This window comes from Phalacrocorax aristotelis, chromosome 14 (genome assembly GCF_949628215.1).
Source record: "Phalacrocorax aristotelis chromosome 14, bGulAri2.1, whole genome shotgun sequence".
Taxonomy (NCBI): Eukaryota; Metazoa; Chordata; class Aves; order Suliformes; family Phalacrocoracidae; genus Phalacrocorax; species Phalacrocorax aristotelis.
This window is the reverse complement of record NC_134289.1, coordinates 10,818,884-10,839,239: the sequence shown is the minus strand read 5'-3', so window position 1 is coordinate 10,839,239 and position 20,356 is coordinate 10,818,884. Positions and strand designations below refer to the sequence as shown.

The window sequence follows — 20,356 nt, the reverse complement described above, 5'->3', positions numbered from 1 at the left end:
TTTTTATTGAAAGTTGCCTCTTAGTTGCTGATTACTGAGATTTAACTCATCAACTGAAGACCATCGCAAATCTGTGTTTTTCCCTTCCCTGCATTCCTTTTTCTTCCTGAAATAGGTACTTTATTGTGCATTATTTTGACAGCATTAACTCCAAATAAAAATAACCTAAGGAGGCCCCGTAGGAACTTCTCCTGCGCAGCTCCGTCCGGGGGCAGGAGGGGCGGCCGGAGGGGCAGCAGCGCTGCAGCCACACGCCCACGGGGGTCCCCACCACCACCCTCGGCTCCCCCCCGCCGCCATAGCCGGGCACAGCCACCCCGCTGAACCTCGCTTCTCTGGCAGCAAGTATTTCCCCTCTCACGCAGGACACACGCTGCCTTTAGCGGCTCCCACTCGCTCGGGTGGCTGCACGGCCACGGGAAAAGTTTGTAACGAAGCAGGCGCGAAGCCAGGGCAGCCGCAGCCGCCTCCAAAGGCGAGCAAGCGCTGCCCCACTCCAGCGGGCTCGGTACAGGGACACGCTGGCCTCGGGAAGCCAAATCAGGGACATCGCGCCCGGCGCCCAAGGCCAGCTCCGGGGCGGCTCCCTGCACCGGCACAGCCGGCCTCTCGCCACCGACCGCCGCCCCCCGACCCCTCAGCGCTCCCCGCGAACAGAAGCCCAGCAGAGATGGAACAAGCAGCACAGAGAGACGCCGCAACCCGGCGAAGCCCCCAGGCCGCCCCCTCCCGCCAAGCCCCGGGCGCGGCCGCCCAGCAGCGACTCCGGCCCGGCTTAGGCCAGCCCGGCTTTGCAGGCAGAGCTGTCCCGTCCCGTCCCCGAACCCCCCAGCCCGGGGAGGGTGCAGCACAAACCTTTGTTCCCCACGGCGGTGGCGGAGCTGCTGCTGCTGCTGCCGCCCCCGGGTCCCTCCAGGCGGGGACCGAGCGGCGGCCGCTCTCCCTGGGAGCCGCCGCCGGGGCTGTCGGTGCTCGGCCGGGCTCTCTTCCGAGGGGGATCCCGCCCGCAACCCGCGCTCATCCTCGGCGGGCCCGCCTCTGCCCGCCCAGCCCGCCTCAGCCGCGCGGGCCCGCCAGCGGCCGCCGGGGCCAGGCGACAGCCGCCCCCAGGGGACGGCGCGACGATACGGCGGCGGTTTTACCCCTCCGCATCCTCCGGCCCGCAGCGCCGGGGCTCGTCCCGCCGGTCGCCCCCCTATGCGGGAGGCGCAGAAGGAGCGGCGGGGCCGGGGGCCGAGTCGCGTTCGGTGAGGGGGGAACGGGGGCCGCCACCACCGGCAGCAAAATGGCGCCCCGCCCGCCTCACCCCCCTCACCATGGCGACTGCGCTCCTCCCCCGCCGGCAGCGGGCCGGAAAGCGGCGCTGAGCGCTTTACGGCGGCGCGCGGAGGTCGTGGTGGTGGTGGTGGTGTTGGTGGCGGCGGGTGGGGGGCCCGGCGGCGCCATGGAGGGCGGTGGCAACTCCAAGGGCACCGGCCTCAGCGGCCTCTTCGGCGGCGGCGGCGTGGGGTACTCGCACGCCGACCTGGCCGGGGTGCCACGTGAGTACCAGCGCGCTGGGGCCACCGGCGAGGCCTGCGGCGGCGGCGCCGCCCTCGGAAATCAAACATGGCGCGGCCGGGGCAACGAGGGGGCACGAGAGGCAACGAGGGACTGCTGACTGGCCGTCTCGCCCGCGGGAAGCCGGGCTCCCTCCGGCTGCCCCTGCCAGTGGGGTGCGGAGGGGAGGGGGAGGCGGTGTTCCGCTGCAGCCGGTCCCCGGGCGGGGGCAGCGTGTCGCGACAGGCGCTGGTCGCCGGCATGTCGTGCCCGTCCCACCCGCGCTTCCTGAGAAAAAGGGGGTGTCGTATTTTAATCAATAGTGCAGCTTAAAGGCAGAATTTTCACCGGTGCCACGGAGGAGGCCTGCCCCCCTCTAACTTACTGGATGTGGAACTGGTACTAGGGAAATTGGTGTTAAAGTATTCTTTTTTTTCCTTTCAGTAACGGGAATGAGTCCTTTGTCCCCATATCTGAACTTGGACCCCCGCTATCTGGTACAGGTGAGAAGGCAGCTTGTTTTTTATTGTGTTGAAGTAGATTCTGTTGTTTGTACGGTCATACATGAAGACCCCAAAAATCCTGCGCTGCTGTGCAGTGTGTGCAAAGGCTTGAACCGATGAGCAGTTGAAAGGAACGATTTCGTCAGTATTTGTTCTTAATAAAAGCTTGCAGTACCATGGCATGTAGGAGAAGAAAAACAGTTTCAAGACTTGTGTCAATATAAGCCTGCTGCTATTGAAGAGAGGAGGTCTCCCTCCCTGCTCGGAGGCATACAGCCCCAACACACCATACACAGGTTCTGACATTTGTCACACCCACCGCTGAGCCCCTTCAATCAATAAGAGGAGCCAGAAACCCTCTACGCCTTAGATGGATTAGCTTTCTGTACTGTGATGAGTTCAATCAGTTTACAGAGGTGTTCAGCCAAACCCCAGACGTGATACAGGCCTTCTCATAATATGTGTTGTCATCACAGCAGCAGCAAATTTCATACTGCTTTCTTTATGTCATCTCCCAGCTAAAGGGAGACCATCATAAAGTAGAGCTTTCCATGTTATTCTACAGAATAATGTAGCTATTGTTCTTACACAGCCTAATATTAGCTAGCATAACACGATGGCCCTTAGGCCACCATAAGGAAAATATATCTATATATATAATGTTTTCCTTTCTCAGCAATATTAGCTATAGCTGGAAAGGTTTAAGTTAATCCAATAAGGATACATGTCAATTATTTTATTTAGCTAATATTTTCTATATATTTTTATATACATGGCTTATATTATCTGACAACATTAAATTTTGCAGAAGTAACACTGAAGGTCAACAGTATAAGCTGCTAATCTGTGTGCCTTTTGTTTCATGGTACGCTGGGTCACTGCTTCCTTTGTAAATGGAAATCTCTGAGTGCAGTTCTGGGGCCTGGTTTTTTATATTTCTCTTTCACTAGAAGCTGTTGTAGTCAAGATTACAATGTAACATTCCCATAATGGTAGAAAACAGGGGTATGCCTCTGAAGTGGATTCACTACATGATTGTCTTGCCTGCTGGTGCTGAGTGGTCAAAAAATTGCTAAGTGATTATTTAGATCTCGTCCAAAAAGTTGTCTTGTTTAGTTAGTACAGTATATCTTGGAACATGTTAGTGTTAAAAATGGTATAACAGGTTTTGGAACAAAGGGTGTGTATACTAATAGTTAAAAAAAACCCCCTTGTTTTAAAAGAAAAGAAAGTATTGGCATTAGGGTCGTGAGTACCTTATAAAACAGTTCTAGAAATACCTGTTGACATAACACTAGAGGCTACAGTTTGTGTTGTAACACTTCACTGATCTTTGTTTAGCTCTAGCAAGTACATTGAAATAAAAGGGAATTCTATTTAAGTGTGAGAACAAATTTTTCACCTGAACAAGTTGCCCAGACAAGCTGCGGGGTCTCCATCCTTGGAGATGCGCAAAACCCAGGTGTGCCCTGAGCCACCAGCACTAGCTGACCCTGCTTTGAGCAAGGGGGTTGCACTAAGTCTCTGCCAGTCCCCTGCAACCTTAACCATTCTCTGATTCTAAAAATGCAACGAAAAAATATGTAGCTGATGTATTTTAAAATACAAGAGCTTAAATTATTAGCCTTTAAAATTGGTTTGTCTGTGAAGGCACGTGTGGAGGGGGGTGACGGTCTCCTGTATTTAAAGACAATCCATTTGCTTTAAGAGTGCAGAAGGAAAGTCAGCCTTATTGTCAAGAATCTTAGATTTTGATCGTGCCTTCCCGTAATAACCAACAGTACTCTGACTTCAAAACCCACTTTGTTAGTCCAGTAATGTAGCACAAACCAATGTGTTTTCTGCAATGATTTTGTTACCTTCGGCAGGTATGCATTATAAAATAGCATGCCAGCCTTTGTCAGAAACCACGGGGATGGGCTTCCAAGGTCGTTGTCTCTATAGGAACATAGAGGTTACGTACATTGATTGCTTCATCTTGACTTTTTGCACAACAGTGAAAATTGTTAGAAACTGCTAACTACACACTGAATTTCTCCAAATACCTGGTTACAGAGAAGATAGAAACCATGTTATAGGTTCAGTTTATTGATAAAGTATTCATAAGTTTAGAAGTTGTATATTCTTTCTGCATTGCCATCCATGTTTAGTGCCAAGTTTGGGCTAAGAAAACCCCTTAGAATGCAACTACTTGAGCCTGCAGTTGTGGTCATATATCAGTTAAATGGGGGCATGAATAAGACTATGACTGGAAAGCACAGAAGCATAAAAAGAAATCTTACTGCTTTAGCCACCTTATCACCATGTGTGCATCGTGCCAATGCCTTACATAGAAAAAGTGCTTTCCCACCTTTACACATCTGCTAGTAATCATCCCACTCCTCTCTCTTTTTAGACCAATCTGATTTACAAGAACACAAGGCTGTCCCTGTTGGAGAAAGATGCACAAGTGAAAAACTACCAACCTCACATATTTAATGCCTGACTATTGCTAGGTTCTGAACGTATTCCTTGCTTTATTCATGTCTTCAAAACAGGTCACTTAGTGCAAGGAAATATCTCTTTTGGTATAAAGGCAGTTTTTCTTTAGTGTCAGAGTAGTGGGAAACCTTAATGCATTACTGCATCAGTATAGATTGCTCAGTGAGGAAACAGTGCTGCATAATAAGACAACAGGAAGGTTTTTAGGGGGCAGTGAGTCTCGTATTGCCTGCTGCAAGATATAATATATATTTAAGCAAAGAGTCATTATAAAAAAAAAACAACCCAAACCAACCAAGAACCCGCACAATATGAGTTCCTTACCTGCCTGATATAATTTATAGAAAGCTAGGACAGCTAGGGAAGAATAAAAAAAAAAGCTCTCAGTTTGCCTTTCTAAACTCTCTCTTCATTCTTGTTGAAGTATACTTGTTGTATATCCCACCTCTGTGCTAGCATAGACAGCAGTCTTCCAGAAACACTGGTTGTATCTGCTTTTTCTTTAGGTCATTGTATGGATTAAAGAAAACAACTTAGTATGGCCTATGTATTGAAGCAGGTACACCTGGAAAATACAAAGGAGTGTGTTTGTTTTGTTTTTCCCAGGATACAGATGAGTTTATCTTGCCCACAGGAGCCAACAAAACTCGAGGCAGATTTGAGCTGGCCTTTTTTACCATTGGAGGATGTTGTATGACAGGTAAGTGGCTGTTTTTTTCACTTTTCCCAGCTGTCCAGGTGACATGTCTCTACTATAGTAATTGATGAGATTGTAAATACCTTGTTCTGCAATCTAGTCTTACATAAACAGCTATTTGACTTCAGTCTGTGCACTGAATTACTTCTAGTATTGTTCTTTTTGTTCCTTCTTAAAAAGTAATAATGGGTATCATGCTAACTAGGGGCTGCGTTTGGTGCACTGAACGGTTTGCGACTTGGCTTGAAGGAGACGCAGAATATGGCGTGGTCAAAACCTAGAAATGTACAGTAAGTGTTTAATCTCAAGAAAAGTACACCTTAGTGACAGAGTTGTTTCTTCCAGCTTGGACAAAGTTAGATCTGAATACAATGCAAAAATAATCGGGTTTTGGAGGACAAATGAGAGTCAGTGTTTGTCTTCATCGAGCTATGAAATGTTTTTAGTTTTAATTTAATGTTTTTAGTTATAATTTTCAGTTCAGTTTTTGTTTTTCATTTAGTGACAACTGTTATGTCCTCTTACTGTAAATATTTGAGAATAAATTACTATTGTGATATTTACTAGGTATCTACTTCAAAGTCAAAACAGTGGTTTTATCTGTTGAAGTATTCCCAGAAGCAGCACAATATGGTTTGAACTGTTTTTGCTGTGACTTATCTGAGAGCGAGTTCTCTCTTCCTTCCCAAACTTACCAAAACCAGGAAGAGGTTAAAATGCAGAAGCTGGGCCTGCCTGAATTTGCATTAGGGATGACATAGGTGCGCACTGCTGAGCGAGCGTTGCGTGGTGGAAGTTTTTCTAGATTACAGCATCCATGAACACCCATGGCATTCCCATGTTTTCACCTTACCTGATTGTTTCAAAGAACACACTGAAGATAGGAACACTGGGTTTTTTCCTCAATTACTGGTAGTTCAGACATAACTATAAGAAAACTTAAGTGCCTGTGAAGGAGACTTAGGAAAGTACAGGAGTGAAATAACTGGAGGAAACCAGTTTCACTCTTCCAGAACACTTTGGGAAAAGGAAATTTTAGAAGAGGAATTTCATATTTCCTAGTACAGTTTATACTGGCTCTGCTACTTTTAAAGTATTGTTTCTATATTAATCCCTTTCTTTACCATCCCTAGAATTAACGATAGAACCGAAGTATTCCCTGCTATAATTGTAACTCTTCCATAATGTTCTAGACGAACAGAAGTGTATTTTTTTTATTCGGAATGGGTAGAGTCAGACAAAAGATGTTGTTAAACACAAACCTTGATGGGTCGAGCCCAGCAGGTGGCAGTCAGTGCACACACTGCTGGTAGACCTTGCCCTTCAAGGGGAAAGGCCTGTTGAAGGTCATCACCTTGAAACAGTGTATTAAGTTCCATGTGTTTCTGTTCAGATGCCAGGAAGAGACTTGCCTAGCTAGATTTCCCTCGTATTTATTCTTAATGTACACACAAACTACTTTTATTATTAAATTGAATGTTGCTCTTAATCCCCTGTCATCAAATATCTCAGTGTGTCCTGGTTATTAAATTATTTTCTAATTCAGAATTAATGTAATGTTAATAGAGTAGGGATGGGGCTTGTAATTAGGGGGAGATAATCAATACCCTAGCCTCTTGGATTTTTTCTCATGTTTCAAAATGAAGTTTTCTATTATGTTGAGTTCATTACTTAACTGAATACTAACCACATTCAATAATGGCCTTGAGTCTCCTAATGAAATATTAAAAAAAAACAGTAGCAGAAAATGAACTCAAATCAGAAGCAACATAATGCGTGACACTTTTGTTGCTTTAGATGACAAACTTAAGTTCCAGTGGTAGTCAGCTGTCCAGAGCAGTGCTGTGCCTGTGATAGTGTTACACTGCTGGGAGATGAACATCAGTCATTCCTTCTGGCTGCTGTTGTCACCGTTCTGGAGGCAGCTGGTGCCAAAAGGAAATGGCATTGTGCTTCCCTGAGAGTGCACTAAAGATTTGCCTTCCCTCTTTAGTGCTAGTCTGGAAGCATACACACAGAAATACTCAGGGTACTTTACCTTTTGCTGGGTTCTAAGTTTGGCAAATGGAATTGCAAGAGATTGCCTCTTTTCGTTCAGACTTGCTTTTAATACCCACCCCATTTGTTCAGACATCACCATGCTCCGTGACACATGGTCTCTGTATTGCTCGTACCTTCCAGAAGAGCACTCTAGCTTTGTTGGAGCTCTTTTGCCCTGTTAAGTCAGCATAAGTGCATCAGTCATTCTCAGCAGCTACGTGCAGTCACTGTGTCAGGAACATTTATCAACTAAGGTTAGAAAGTCATTTGAAGGAAAGAGATTGGATTCTTGGTAAGGTGCATGTTTGACTTGAAAAGGAAGATTTTCTTAAGACTTGACAGGACTAAATATTTGCCTTCAGTATTGCACGCATGCATTACTATTTGTAGTATGCGTGGCAGAGGAGGTTACATATTACCAAGCTGTCCTTTTCCTTACTGTTTTGTTTTGAAGGGCTTTTGGTTCATTATTCCAGTTTTATTAATCAAATGTATAGTGCAAACACATTATGCCTACTATCATAAACACTGCCTCAGTGTAAACAGCTGCAAGTTTTAATATGTTTTTAACTCCTTTATAGAATTCTAAATATGGTGACAAGGCAAGGAGCATTATGGGCTAACACTCTGGGATCTCTGGGTAAGTAAACTCATTATTTTCTAAGAGAAACAGTTAAAAATGTAACTGGGAAGGTGTGTCCTCTAAATTTTCATTATGAAATCCATCAGGAAAAACTGCAGGTTTTTTCTTTAGGACATGAGGGCATTTCAATAGACACTGAAAAGGAAATTAAAGGCTGAAATAGGATTTGAAGCATAAGTAGTCAAAGCCTGTAATTAAAATGCAAAATCTTTAGTATATTACAAACAAGAACTTTAGCCATGGAATAACTGAAAATTATAGGTAATGCTTACTTGTTAATAAGCTCCAGTTAATTCACAAGTTATAATTGAATACTTCTGAAATAACTTTAATAACCTAAGAAGAGACTCAGTGTCATGTGAGCAACCGCCTGATGTCTGTTTCCAGTTAAAGAGTCAACAAAATATTTATCTGTAGAAGAAATGTGATGGTGACTACAAAGATTTCTCCTTTTATGATGGTAGCTTAGCTAGAAGTATCACATATGATACCACCCACTTTAAATCTAAACATTGCTTATAACTGATATGAGTTAGAAAAAAAAGTGAAAAGAAAATTATCAAAAGCCTGATGTATGAGAAAGAAACTTCTGTGAACTGGGGTTTGGAGGGGGAGGGGGCAGGAAATAAAATCACATCAGTTGTCTCAGAAAAACAACTCCAGATGATTTCATAAATGTCAGTGGAATAACTAATGCCCTAGAGGATACTAGCTCTTTGGCTTCTCCCCAGCCTACCAATCTTGAGAGCGAAGGGTGCTCAGTTACTTTTAAAGGAGAAATCCAAAACTGATGAAATTATTTTGAGGAAGATTAACAATGGAACTCATTGCCCCACAAAGTGGTAACAGAAGATAAATTTGCAATATTTAAACCAGAGATATTGTCATGTTATAACCCAGTCTATGTGGCTTTGAATTTTGAAAAATAAATCAAAGCATAGGCTAAGTTGCATTTATTACATTTTGTTTCAGTCTTGTTTTTGAAGACTCAGATTAACTTGCCATTTAACTCGGACATCAGTTTTTGAGGCATAATATAGAGGCCATGGTTAGAGGTGGGATCCTGAACTACAGTGGGAATGGCACTTTTCAGAAGAGGTGAATATTGCCTAGGGAATTGCATGGTGGGATATATTTTTTAAATTTTATTTTCTATTCCAAATCTAATCAAAACATGTCTGAAAACAGAGATACAGGCACATTACAGTTCAAGGTTCCAGGCTAAGTGACACATTAACAGGTTTTTTTCAGCTGTGTTTGAAGAAAGATTACTCAAGAAAATGTTTGTGCATTCCAGTAACAAATTGTTACTTTTCTTATAAAATATGGCTTCCCAAGTCAGAGTTAAGCAGAACTTGATATTTTGGGATTTGGTATAGCTCTGCCTTGTCCTAGCTACCACAGAAGTTCCTTTCAAGGAGCTGACGTATTTTTGCATCTTACTTCACTTTTGCAGCATTTCTCTACCTTGAAGATTCCTTTTGTCACTACTGAATTTTTGACATTCTGTTCCTGAGCAGAGGTAGCAACATCTGTATTAAACTATTTTTAAAAATGTTGAATTCAGCTCTTCCTTCCCTACATTGATACTACATGCTACTAAGACAAGGTAGAATACCACTGCCAAACGTTTGCTGAATGGAGAGAGATGCTACTGTTCAACTCAGCGACATTAATGTCGTTGCTTATGAAGGATTTACATGCTTTTTAGCAGAAGTAAAGATTTCAAATTCTTGGAGACAAGGGATGAATTAAAGTGGCACACTGTCTTTATCACTTTAAAATAATGACATGCTCTACTGTTCTTTGTCAGCATTAAATATAATTATATCATGAGGGGTGAGGATGGGAGTGCCTTCTCCCTTCATCAAAATCCATAGATTATATATGCATCCGTACAAAAAAATCCCATGCATTTCTTTTTCTAATCCTTTCCAGGACAGTCCCCAAAGTTGTCCCAAAGCAAAGGGCCCTCTGGGGACAACGTTTCCATAGGCAGGCAGAGGTGAAGCAGCTGTAAATGTCAAATCCCAAGAAACCTAATAGTCATTTATAAGGGAAATGTAGCCCATTGTACTCCAGCCCTTGGTAACATGATCTGAATGCTGCACTTAACTTGCATTTGATCTCAGTCACATGCAGGCAACAATTTTCTCTGCTACCTAGAAAGTGTTTAGTTTCATACCATCCACAGAAGCCAATATAAGCCTGCCAGTACAAAATTAAACCCTCAGAAGTTTTTTAAACAAATTTGGACTAGCAAAATGGGCTTAAACTTCAGTCGGTGCTTTATACCACACATTTATCATGTCTTGAGTTAGTACTAGATGTCATAAAGAATGCTATTTTATTACTGAACTACAGCTAGTGCAAGAAAAAATATCTGTAAAATGGAAATAAGTCTGGAAAAAGCAACTAAGGCAGGATTTGGCAGAGGATTCCCCCCCTTTAAATAAACAGAAAATCTGTGTTTCAGAAGCATAGTCTAAATAGTTACATGAGCCTGGATTCTAAGCCTTGTGTCTCAGAGAATGGGGGTTTTAACTTTAATCTTTGATGTGGTTTTTTTCCCAGCTTTGCTTTACAGTGCGTTTGGAGTCATCATTGAAAAAACACGAGGCGCAGAAGATGACCTGAACACCATAGCTGCTGGAACCTTGACAGGAATGCTATACAAAAGCACTGGTAGAGTAGCAAAACATTTCTAGTTTTCCTCTTGTGCTTTATCCTAGTTATTAGGATTCTCATTACTTTTACTAAATAACTGTCCTGCTCTGAAAATCGGCAGTATAAAAATGGTACACTAGGAACACAGAACTAGATTGTAGGGGTTTTTTTTGCAGCTCCAGGTACTATCACATGAATCACTTGTAATAATTTTCATCCTGATGCAGTCAAGCTGTGTTCTGTGTATTCCTCTCCCCACCCACTCCGTTTCACTTTGGAAGGAGTTCCCATCTGCCTGCATCCACTCATGGACTTGAGAAATTATTGGGTTTATTCCTGCTATAAGTGAAAAACACGGCTGAGAATGAGCTGGGTGTATATTTTGTACAATCTAACTATAAATCTCAGTAAACATTTGAGTGCTTATTCAGTGCATAACAGGCATAATTGGGCTCTCATGAATATTGTTAGTCCTGTGCAAGTTGGAAAGAATCCAATTCAACGGGAATTTTTTTTTAAGTGCAAGTTTTCCATAAGCAGTCTTAGCTGTGTGAAAAAACAACGTGTGGATTAGGGGATATTGAACTATTAGGTCTCAGTTATCTGCTAGGTGTGATGCGTTTAAGTGTCTTTTTTCAGCTAATTGAAAATTTTTTAGTGCCAAAAAGGAAAAAGCTTAAATTGTTGCTTAACATCAGAAGTAGACAGCATCAATAACTAGAAATATTAAAATGAGATTACCTTCTCTAAGCATAAATGAAAGTGATATTCATCCAGTAAATCTTAAGTAGAGCACAAGGCAAAATTACTTTCCAAATAAGGGTTAATAAAAAATTCCAGAAAGTGAAAATCAGGAATTCAAATTTAACATGGATTTTTTTTCTTAAGACAAAAGATTTTGGTAAACCAGTTTTACAAATTCACATCATTAAAGTATGCAGAAACTAATGTCTTTATAAAGTTATTGCTTAGCTGTTTGTGAAACTGTTGTCTTGTGGTAGGACTCTAGTCTTTGCACAGTGGTCAAAGCCAACAAACGCTGTTATTTGAGAACAGCATGGATTTAAGGTTAGTTTGCTGATGCATGCTGAATTGTTTGCAGAAGAGAGGGTCTGAGCTCCATCAGCAAAATGCCTATTAACGCATATTCCAAGCACAACAATTGGAGGGATTATCTTTTTTAGAGGACTACTGGGTACCACAGATTGACATTACCACAGGAAAAGAAAAATACAAGTTTTAGTACCTCGATAAAGGTTTGGGTAAATGATTCACCTGTGTTTTACTGAGGAGATACTTCTAGAATCAATCTATGTACTTTTGCATATCTAACTGAGCCTCAGCACCTTAAGTGTTCCTGAAGGCCAGCAAAACAGTTTGAGAAGTCTTATTTTCCTGTTGGCCTAGACTAATTGAAACCAGAAGCAATCTGCTTGAGCAGCTTTTGTAAAGACTAGCCTGTGCACTTAACCTTGCAAGCACATAGCTCTCTTGTAATCAACTACTTATTTGGGGAGTGATATGCCAGATTGCCAACAGCAGCTGGATAGGATAGCAGTATAGAATTCTAACATTTTCTGTAGGAAGTTATCATAAGAATGAGAATTGCCATCTTACACTCCAGGAGAAGCTTCCCCCTTACCTTTCAGTAGCACAGAGCTGGCATTATATGCAGTCTTTCTTTGGCACAGTGCAACCATGGATAACTACTCCAGTCACATGCAGAGTCATCTCACACTACAGAATTTTCTTACCAGAGCACAGTGGGACTTTTATTACAGTATTGTGCTTCAAGTATGTTGTACATATGAACTGTAGTGCACAGAAACCTGAGAAATAAATTTTTCACCATATACAGGAAATTTGAGTGGCACAGTAGACTTTAGAGGTCAAGGATTAGTTCTGGAAGTGAAAAAGATGATATTCACATCTGTTTGAAGAATTAATTTCAATCTTATTTTCCTTTTTTTCTTTCATGTTCAGTCCCCTCTTGCTGCCTCTCCCGTGCTTCCTTTCCTGCCACTTTATACCAAAATGCCCTTCCTAAATCTGTATAGTAAAGCTTCCCTCCAAGTTATGCCTTTACCCAGCATAACATATATTTACCTAAACAAAATCTCAAACATTCAAACCATATGCAAATGATCAGTCCACATCTGAGACGTACATCAAGATTGTAATCCTTCCCTGTGTCACATGGAATGCCGTGTTGTGTTGGCATTAAAAAAAAAAAAGTAAGTTTGAAAGCCATCAGGGACATTTCTGTTTTAAATCCCCGTATTTTAGTGTCAGCTGGAAAATCCCAGAAACACGCCATTTCAAATCAAGGCTGTTCTGTAATCCACAAAGGGTGGATACAGAGCTGGAGGCAGTGCTGTTCTAACGCTCAGATTTCCCACTTCCATCACTCCTGATTTGTAAAGAGGAACATATTTAAGAAGAAACTGTATAAAGTATGGCAGGCTTTTTTATTAAAACTCTGGTTCATGTTTAAACCTAGCACTGATGGAGGAATCACATCAGCAACCCTGCTGCACTGAAAAATACTCTTGGGTACACTGCAAAGCCTAGATTGAATTTCCCAAATGATTAAGCCTTTGCTGAGGGGCATGAGTGGACAGGAAAAAAAAAATGTAGTGGGAAGGCTTTTTGAAGGTGAGATGTGTTGCCCCAAACTGGTCCCAGTTTTCACAATTTGTCCTTGTTGAGGTGTTAATCATTACCAAAATGCCAGCAGTCAAACAAAAAAGGCTTCCCAAGATACGCACATTCTAAAGCCGTTGGATGGGGAGCTGTTTTGTGAAAGGCTATTTAACACACAGCTTGTGCGTGAGATTAAAAAGTCTGCAAGTGAAGACTGGAGGTTCAGCCCTCCACTGTTCACTGGAAGTATGTGCTAATCACTGAAAGTTCCCCATTGCAAGTGACTGAAGCAGTTAAGTCCCCAGGACTTCTGAAAGTCCTCGGAGTGAGTCAGATACTGTTAACTTGACATTTTAAACCAAGTGTTAGCGGTAATCCATCTCAGCACGCTGTATGGCTTAGGTTAACAGATGCTGAACTGAGTGAAAGTAAAACTAATTTGAGGAACTTTGGTCAAAGGGATCAACTAGTTCAAAGTGATCTCTAGTTTTCACGTCTGTTCGAAATGAAATTTAATACCAAGATTACTTCCTAGATTTTAGCCCAAATGTAGCAATGTGAGTACAGTATTAACTTGCTACACTAGACCTGCAACTTCATGGAAGCTGTGTTTTGAGCTCACACTGAATGTTCTGGGTAGAAGTTGAGTGACAAATGAAAGCAAACCCTTTGTGTTCCTCTGCCAGTGGCATACATAATAGAAAAGTTACTGCAACTTTGTCATCCCTGTTTGAGTTTTGCTGAAAGGGAGTCTGATATCCTAAGTCCATGAGGATGGCTTTTCCATTTAATAAGATACAATTCTCTATACTTCCACTTCAAGCAAAGGCAGAAATTAAGATCTGTTATGCCAAAAGGGTTTTTTCCCGATAAATGTTACTAAGCACAAATACTAACATACCTTAAACAAACATTTAGCCCTCTTGCATGCATTTTCAACCTCTCTTCTAAATCAAGCCTCTTTAGTTTGTTTTTTCTTTATTGTATTAGTCTCTGAAAGTAACAAAAAAAAATCAAAAAGACGATTGTCACTGTGCACTATGTCACTATTATTCCCTCCCACCATGAAAATGCACGTGGTTCCAAGTCATCATGCCACAGAGGTACAGCTGGCTGAGGATCTTACACTCCTCCTCAAACAGAGAGGATTGATCACTTAGGAAAAAAGATACTGAGCTCGGTGGGACTTTGGTCTGACCCAGTGAGACAACCATTAGTTTCTCATTGAAATCCCCGACAGAGACTTCAGTAAGCAAAAAAGTTAAATAACCTTTACCTGTTATCTGAGGGTGACACAGGTTTAGATGTTCTTTTTCTTAGATAATTTTTTTCCCTCTGGAGGTTAGGGAAAACAGGAACAAAAATAAAGTAATGCTTTGGACAAGCTAAATTACTTTGGTTTTTGTACTTCTGTGCAGTAGAAACCCGACACTGGATAGAGCATCGCATGCCTTTTGCACAACAGATGTTACATAATGCGGTATGAAATGGCGTGCACTTGAAGAGAAGGGAATCGCATGCTTGCAGTAGCAGAAGGGAGTAGTTGTCATTTTGAGACCTCAGAACACAACTCTGAAAAGTCAATACGTTATGAGTTAAGAAGGGCTAAATGTTTTATTGCTAGCAGTAAAGTCTGGCCAGAGCCAGTGACATCCTGTTCAAAACAATCAGTTTTGTGACATTTGGTGGGTAGGAGTTCAGGGCAGTTTTACTAGCTAACTACTTCTTGAGCCATAAAAGCCTCTTCCCTGTGGGCTCAATCTGTGTTTTTCTTTGGGCCAGGCAGGGCTTTTTTTTTTTCTTGTTTCTGCTTGGTGGGGAGGGAGGGAAAAAACAGCTTTTTGCAGACTGCTGCAGGTATGGCCCCGAGATATTCTAATTTTCTGCATTATTTGGAGAAAAGCAAGTAAAAGATTTACTTCTGAACTTAAAAGTTCAGAGCTGCCAGGGATTTTAGAAATCAAGAACCTCTGTTAAAACCTGCTTTTAACATAACAGGTCTATAGGACTATTAGTCAAATGGTGTTTAGTGAAAGGATTTTGTTTTGGATCTGAAATAAGAAAGAGATAAGGGCAAACTACAAGCAGGCGCCACAGGTAATAGCTTGTTGAGGCTTTCTTTGTTACTTGAGGGCTAATGTCTAAGAACACGCATGACCGCTGAAAGCAGTGCTGCCTTCTGCCCAGCTCTGCTAAGCAGAAACAATGAACCAGGTTCTCAGTGCTGCAGGGATTTGCAGGGTTCTTGCTGCCAATCACTGTAGCTGAAGGAGTCTCCCAGCAGTCAGGTGCTGCTGCTTTCACTCAGTAAGGAAAATAGGGAATTTTAATAATGTTTGCAAAGTAATTTCAACAGCTTTAATACTTCTAAACTTGTAAATTAAATTCTAAACTCTTACTGTTTCTTTAATTTAGCCTTCACACCACAGTAACTACGGGACATTTTCCCCGTTTCAAGTTTTGTTGTTTCTGTATTTTAACCACAATACAGCCTTAGCTGCAGCAGTAAGGAAGTAGAAATGCTTTTCTGGAAGGCGTCTTGTTTCCAAAAAGAAGTTTATCAGTTTCCTCAGTAATTTCTATACCCACAGACTTTGCCCACACTTACATCATTTCATAAAACGACCCCCGTGGAGCAGCAGGAGGAAACCATTTGAATTTTCTATTGACATAGGACCACCCACAGATGTTCAAACAAATATCTGCCCTGATGGTTCAGAGGGTCTGGTTAGCTACCACTGTGCTTGAATCTGGAGCAAAACTGAGGTTGCCTTTTACATTTGAAAGGTCAAGCCCTTTAAACCATTTGAAAATATTTTTGTTTCTGGAAGCCCTAACGGAATAGAAACTGGCTGCATTCTGAATATCTGAGAGAGAGAGATTGGGAAGCAGAAAATTAATTACAACATAACTATTACATTTCTTCTGTTTGGTGTAAATATGTGGGTCTGGGTTTTTAGTTAGGGTATTTCTAAGGTTTGCTGTTGGATGAGTCTTGCTTTAAACATCCCAGGAACTATCCCAGGATCGTAGATTAACACATTCTGAAAATAGAGACAGGTCCTAAATGGAAGATTCTGCCCTCATCTTATGCAATACAGATAATGGTTTTACCTACTATATGAGTCAATTTTGTTATTAGGAGTGGATCATGCTATGAAGCAATGCAAAGCTGCGCTATTAGAATGCTGTGTGTCATTGCACAGTGTACTCTGAAACCTATTTTAAATGCATAAAGAGGGACAATACTCTGTGGTGAAAGGGTGCAGCAGCTAAAGCCTAACAGAGAACTAAATTCTTATTTAGAGAGCATCAGATATATCTTTGGAAACCCTATAGCAGCTTCTCAATTATTGTGTAAGTTGCTGATCTCAAAATACTTGCTTTCAGAAATGTCTGTCAGGTGGAACTTTAACTTATCTTATTCAGACATGCAAGGTTAGAGGCTTACGACCATGTTTCTAGCAGGGTTTGTTAAGGCAGACTGGGTATCAAAGGCTTGCAGAGAGTGATTGCAGAGGAGGGGTGGGAACATGTTCTATCATGCAAACACAGCTGGGATGGGAGTGGAGAATTTATTTTTTTTTAACAAGGTAGTCTTCTCAGAGGGCTTAACATTTCCTGCCCAGCAACGGGGCTGCACTCTACAGTGCATTACTGTTTGATGTCTGCCACAGACCTGGAGGTATTTACTCAAATGCAAATCTAAGCAGTTGGGGAAAGGGAAGTGTTCTCCCCCTTTTTTTGTGATTACTGCAGATAGCTCAGAAACCAGGTGGAACTGCTACAATACAAATTACTGGTAAAATTTCGTAGCAGAGGCATAGGGAACCTGGTAAGAAATATTTCTTAGGAATTTTCTTCTTGGATTTTTTTCTAACTCGCTTAGTAATGCACCTGTATCAACTGCACAAGTTTAGTTCCCATTTGTGAAACAGACTTCCACTGAAACATCTTCAGCCAAGCCTTTAAGTTGTCTGCAAGACCCACAGACTGCTTTAGGCCCAGCAGTTGTCTCTTTGTAAGTGGATTGATTCACAGCTGCCGTCCTCACCTGGCTGACCTCAGCATGTGACAATATTAACAACATTTTTGTGTTATGAGCGGTACATCTTAGCAGCACTGTGTCCAAGCCTGCATGGATGCTAGGAAGTAGCTCAGCTATCCAAATTAAAGAAGATACCTTTCTTGTGCATTCCTAACTTCCAGAATTTGGAACCAGGCTTGATTAGCCTTCAACATACCTTTCATCCTAGGAAGACTAAGATTTTAAGGGGAAAGGAGAGGAATTGGACCTGGGGGCTGGGGGAAGAGCCTACAGGAATAGTCGTAGCTCTGTACCGCGCCGAGTTCTGTGAGGCTGTTCCATGTTTTGTGCATTTCCCTGAACACCAGCATGGTTAGGAGCCCTCTTTGGGAGTTTCTTCTGTAAGCAATTACTTCCTAATATAAGCAGCAGAAAAATGAAGCTCTGTAATGTTTTATTCGTTTTTCCCCAGAAGTAACGAGGAGTTAGTATTTTTACAGATTATCTCAAATATTTGTTTTGCACAAAGTGTTCTTTAAATTTCACCTGTGGCTGTTTGCCAGAAGCTGCTCGCACATGGTTAGTTCTGTGTACCCAGCTGCAACCCGTTCATGAGAAAAGCTTTTTGTGCAACAAATCCAGGGTGAATTATCAAAAGTAGAAGTCTACTTTAGCATTCCTAAATCCTGATTTAGGCATGTAGGCGCATAAACAGCATGGCTTTCCTATGCTGAGTTCAACAGTTAGTGTAGTGACCTCAGCTAGGCTTATATCACAGCTAGTCTGGCAATGAAATTTCTAGAAACTATGGCTAGACGAGACCTTTAGTACCAAGTCCAACCTCTGCAGCTTCTTGGTTTCATTACATGCCTGGGCAACGTGAGCAGGTTTAACAACGCCAATGAAATCCATTTAATCCTGCAGCACAGGTAATGCAGTCTCAGCCTAGCTGACACCAACAGCATCTTGCCCCACTACAAGCCTAAATGCGATTCTGTGAGGCAACTTCATGACCCAGAATGGAAAAAATAAAATTAAAAAGAGTCACTGATTACCGAGATGCATTTCTTTTCAAGTTTGAAGAACCTGAATTCCACTGTCAGTTTTACCAATAAAGCAGTAAGGTTTTATCTAGCTCTAAGTGGAAACTGGCCCTGTTCTATATACTGTACACATTATCTAAGTTGCTTCAGCTGGGATTGATAAATATTGCAGAACCAAACTCAGGGAAGTTTTCCTGGTATTGAGGGTCGTACACTCAGGTGTTCCTATGCATTTATAGTGCATTCTGGGAGCTTTACCAAGGCTCTGCTACTAATAGAAACATTCTGCTGTTTAGTAAAATCAGCAGAAGCCTCTACTTCTGCCCCTGTACACCACAACCCTCACATGGGTGGAACGGAGTTGTGATGCTGACTCCTAGCTCCCGCCAGGCGTGCTGGCTCCAGGTATTAACCACACTTGCCCTGTATTTTTACATTCACAACTTGCAGAAACTTCCAAGTCTTGAGCAAGCAGTAAAAATAACAATTTTTTAATAGTGTGTGTGACTCAATTTTTGCCATTGCAAGATGATAATTTTGCAGATTAATAATAGTAAGAATAGAAGGTTGTTCAGTGTATGCCCTAGTAAATTCTTGCCAGTTGATCCCTTTAATCTGCTTTGATTTTTTTCAAAAGGCTTTAAAATTCCAAAGACACAAAAGCTGTGCTAAGTTCTGCGTGGTGGCCCTCATGAATCTGGCACCCAGGATCACATCCACCTCAGCTGCTGTTGTGTTCACTTATTTCCCTCCTGCCTTTTCTCCTCCCCTCTGCCCCAGACCTAGTTACTGTAACTGATGAACATGATTATTATTCCTCATCTGAAATCCTAAATGGAGGAGTTCTTAAAGCAGGAAGAGATCATATCTGTCTGTAAACACCTGTGTTGAGGGCAGATGGAATAGGTAAAGTAGGACTATGGAAGAGCCAGCTTTGCTTCAAGTGCTCTGTAGGGGTTCACTCGAGCAGTAGTGCTAACGTAGTCTGAGAGGCAGTCACACCAGCAGAGTTAGTGTCAGGCTCAGGAATGACCTGTTTTGAGCCTGGCAGCAGGTTTGAGGGGACAGTAGTGTTAGCACAGGTACCCTTTCTGGAAATTAATTCAAAAATAATAACTGTTTCATTAAGGTGCCTCTGGATCTGAACAGCTTCGTGGAGGTTGCAGTAGCAGACCATTTCCTTGATGTGACTTTAATGGGTTTTAATCTGTTTCTCTTTTTCAGGTGGATTGCGTGGGGTGGCACGAGGTGGTGTTGCAGGTCTGACGCTTACTGGCCTCTACGCACTCTACAACAACTGGGAGCACCTGAAGGGCTCCATGGCCCGGCAGTCCCTCTGAGCAGGGCAGCCAGCGCTGGGCAGAGGACACGCTTGCATAGTCACCAACCAAATCAGTTGCGGGATCTGTCTGGTGCCCTTTCCTATTTTATTTACAATTAGTGTGAAACCGAAGGAAGGTATGCTGGGAGGAACCTCTTGACACCGTGTAGCTGGACTGGCCCTTTCCTTCCTGCCAGCCAGTCGCTGGAGAGGCAGCAATATTTGCTGGACCTGCAAGCAAGCAGAGCGGCCGCCGAGATAGTCTCCCTGACACGCTCACCACCTGCCCTGGGCCAGAGCTACGAGGCATGCTCAAGTCACATAGCTGTACCTGCTGCGCTGCCAGGCTTGTTCGGTTGTGTAAACTACAACAGCGCTGCGTAATAAAGTGTGTCCATAGAGCTATTCGCTGCAGTCTTTCAACATGCACCACCCGGGCAGCTGGAGCCTTACGTAGGTACAGGGCAAGGCTTATTATTCTGGCAGCGCAGGGTAAGCTGTAAAAAGGGACATAATTAATAAAAAGGGCGGTACTTACGCAATACTGTTACTGTGCTTTGCTGTTCTTACTACCGATAAGACAAAAATGTGCTGCATCCAGTGACTTGTATTTACAGTTTCGTTTTGAAGGACCGATGTGATAAAATCCTGGGGGAGTTAGTGAGTGAGGGGAAGTGAGCTAACAGAGTGGTTGTCTCCTGATGCGAGGTGATGGTGAGGCATACCGGGGCTTGACTCTGTTCCCTTATTTG

The 20,356-nt window shown here is 42.7% G+C and overlaps 2 protein-coding genes and 1 non-coding gene across 3 annotated transcripts in view; 2 read left to right on the top strand and 1 right to left on the bottom strand.

Moving 5' to 3' along the window:
• PARG (poly(ADP-ribose) glycohydrolase) overlaps positions 1 to 1,021 on the bottom strand; it is a 72,186-nt gene extending 71,165 nt beyond the window's left edge. The window contains exon 1 of the mRNA XM_075109474.1: positions 856 to 1,021. Within this exon, the coding sequence (XP_074965575.1) occupies positions 856 to 1,021 (166 nt within the window). The remainder of the gene's footprint in view (positions 1 to 855) is intronic.
• Positions 1,022 to 1,105: 84 nt separating this feature from the next.
• On the top strand, positions 1,106 to 20,146 carry TIMM23 (translocase of inner mitochondrial membrane 23). Its single transcript, XM_075109483.1, has 7 exons — positions 1,106 to 1,541; positions 1,984 to 2,042; positions 5,130 to 5,223; positions 5,426 to 5,510; positions 7,842 to 7,900; positions 10,478 to 10,588; positions 19,508 to 20,146. The coding sequence occupies exons 1-7, from the start codon at positions 1,286 to 1,288 to the stop codon at positions 19,621 to 19,623; spliced, it is 780 nt and encodes a 259-aa protein (XP_074965584.1). The 5' UTR covers positions 1,106 to 1,285; the 3' UTR covers positions 19,624 to 20,146.
• Positions 7,033 to 7,235, top strand: LOC142064633 (small nucleolar RNA SNORA74). The gene has a single exon (XR_012663175.1). It is a non-coding gene; the product is annotated as a small nucleolar RNA SNORA74 (small nucleolar RNA).
• Positions 20,147 to 20,356: the final 210 nt, after the last annotated feature.

Excerpts from the sequence above, each read along its gene's own strand:
- TIMM23 (XM_075109483.1), top strand. The coding sequence starts at position 1,286 with ATGGCGCCCCGCCCGCCTCACCCCCCTCACCATGGCGACTGCGCTCCT. Across the intron at positions 5,224-5,425 it reads TGGAGGATGTTGTATGACAG|GGGCTGCGTTTGGTGCACTG; the intron begins GTAAGTGGCTGT and ends CATGCTAACTAG. Across the intron at positions 5,511-7,841 it reads TCAAAACCTAGAAATGTACA|AATTCTAAATATGGTGACAA; the intron begins GTAAGTGTTTAA and ends ACTCCTTTATAG.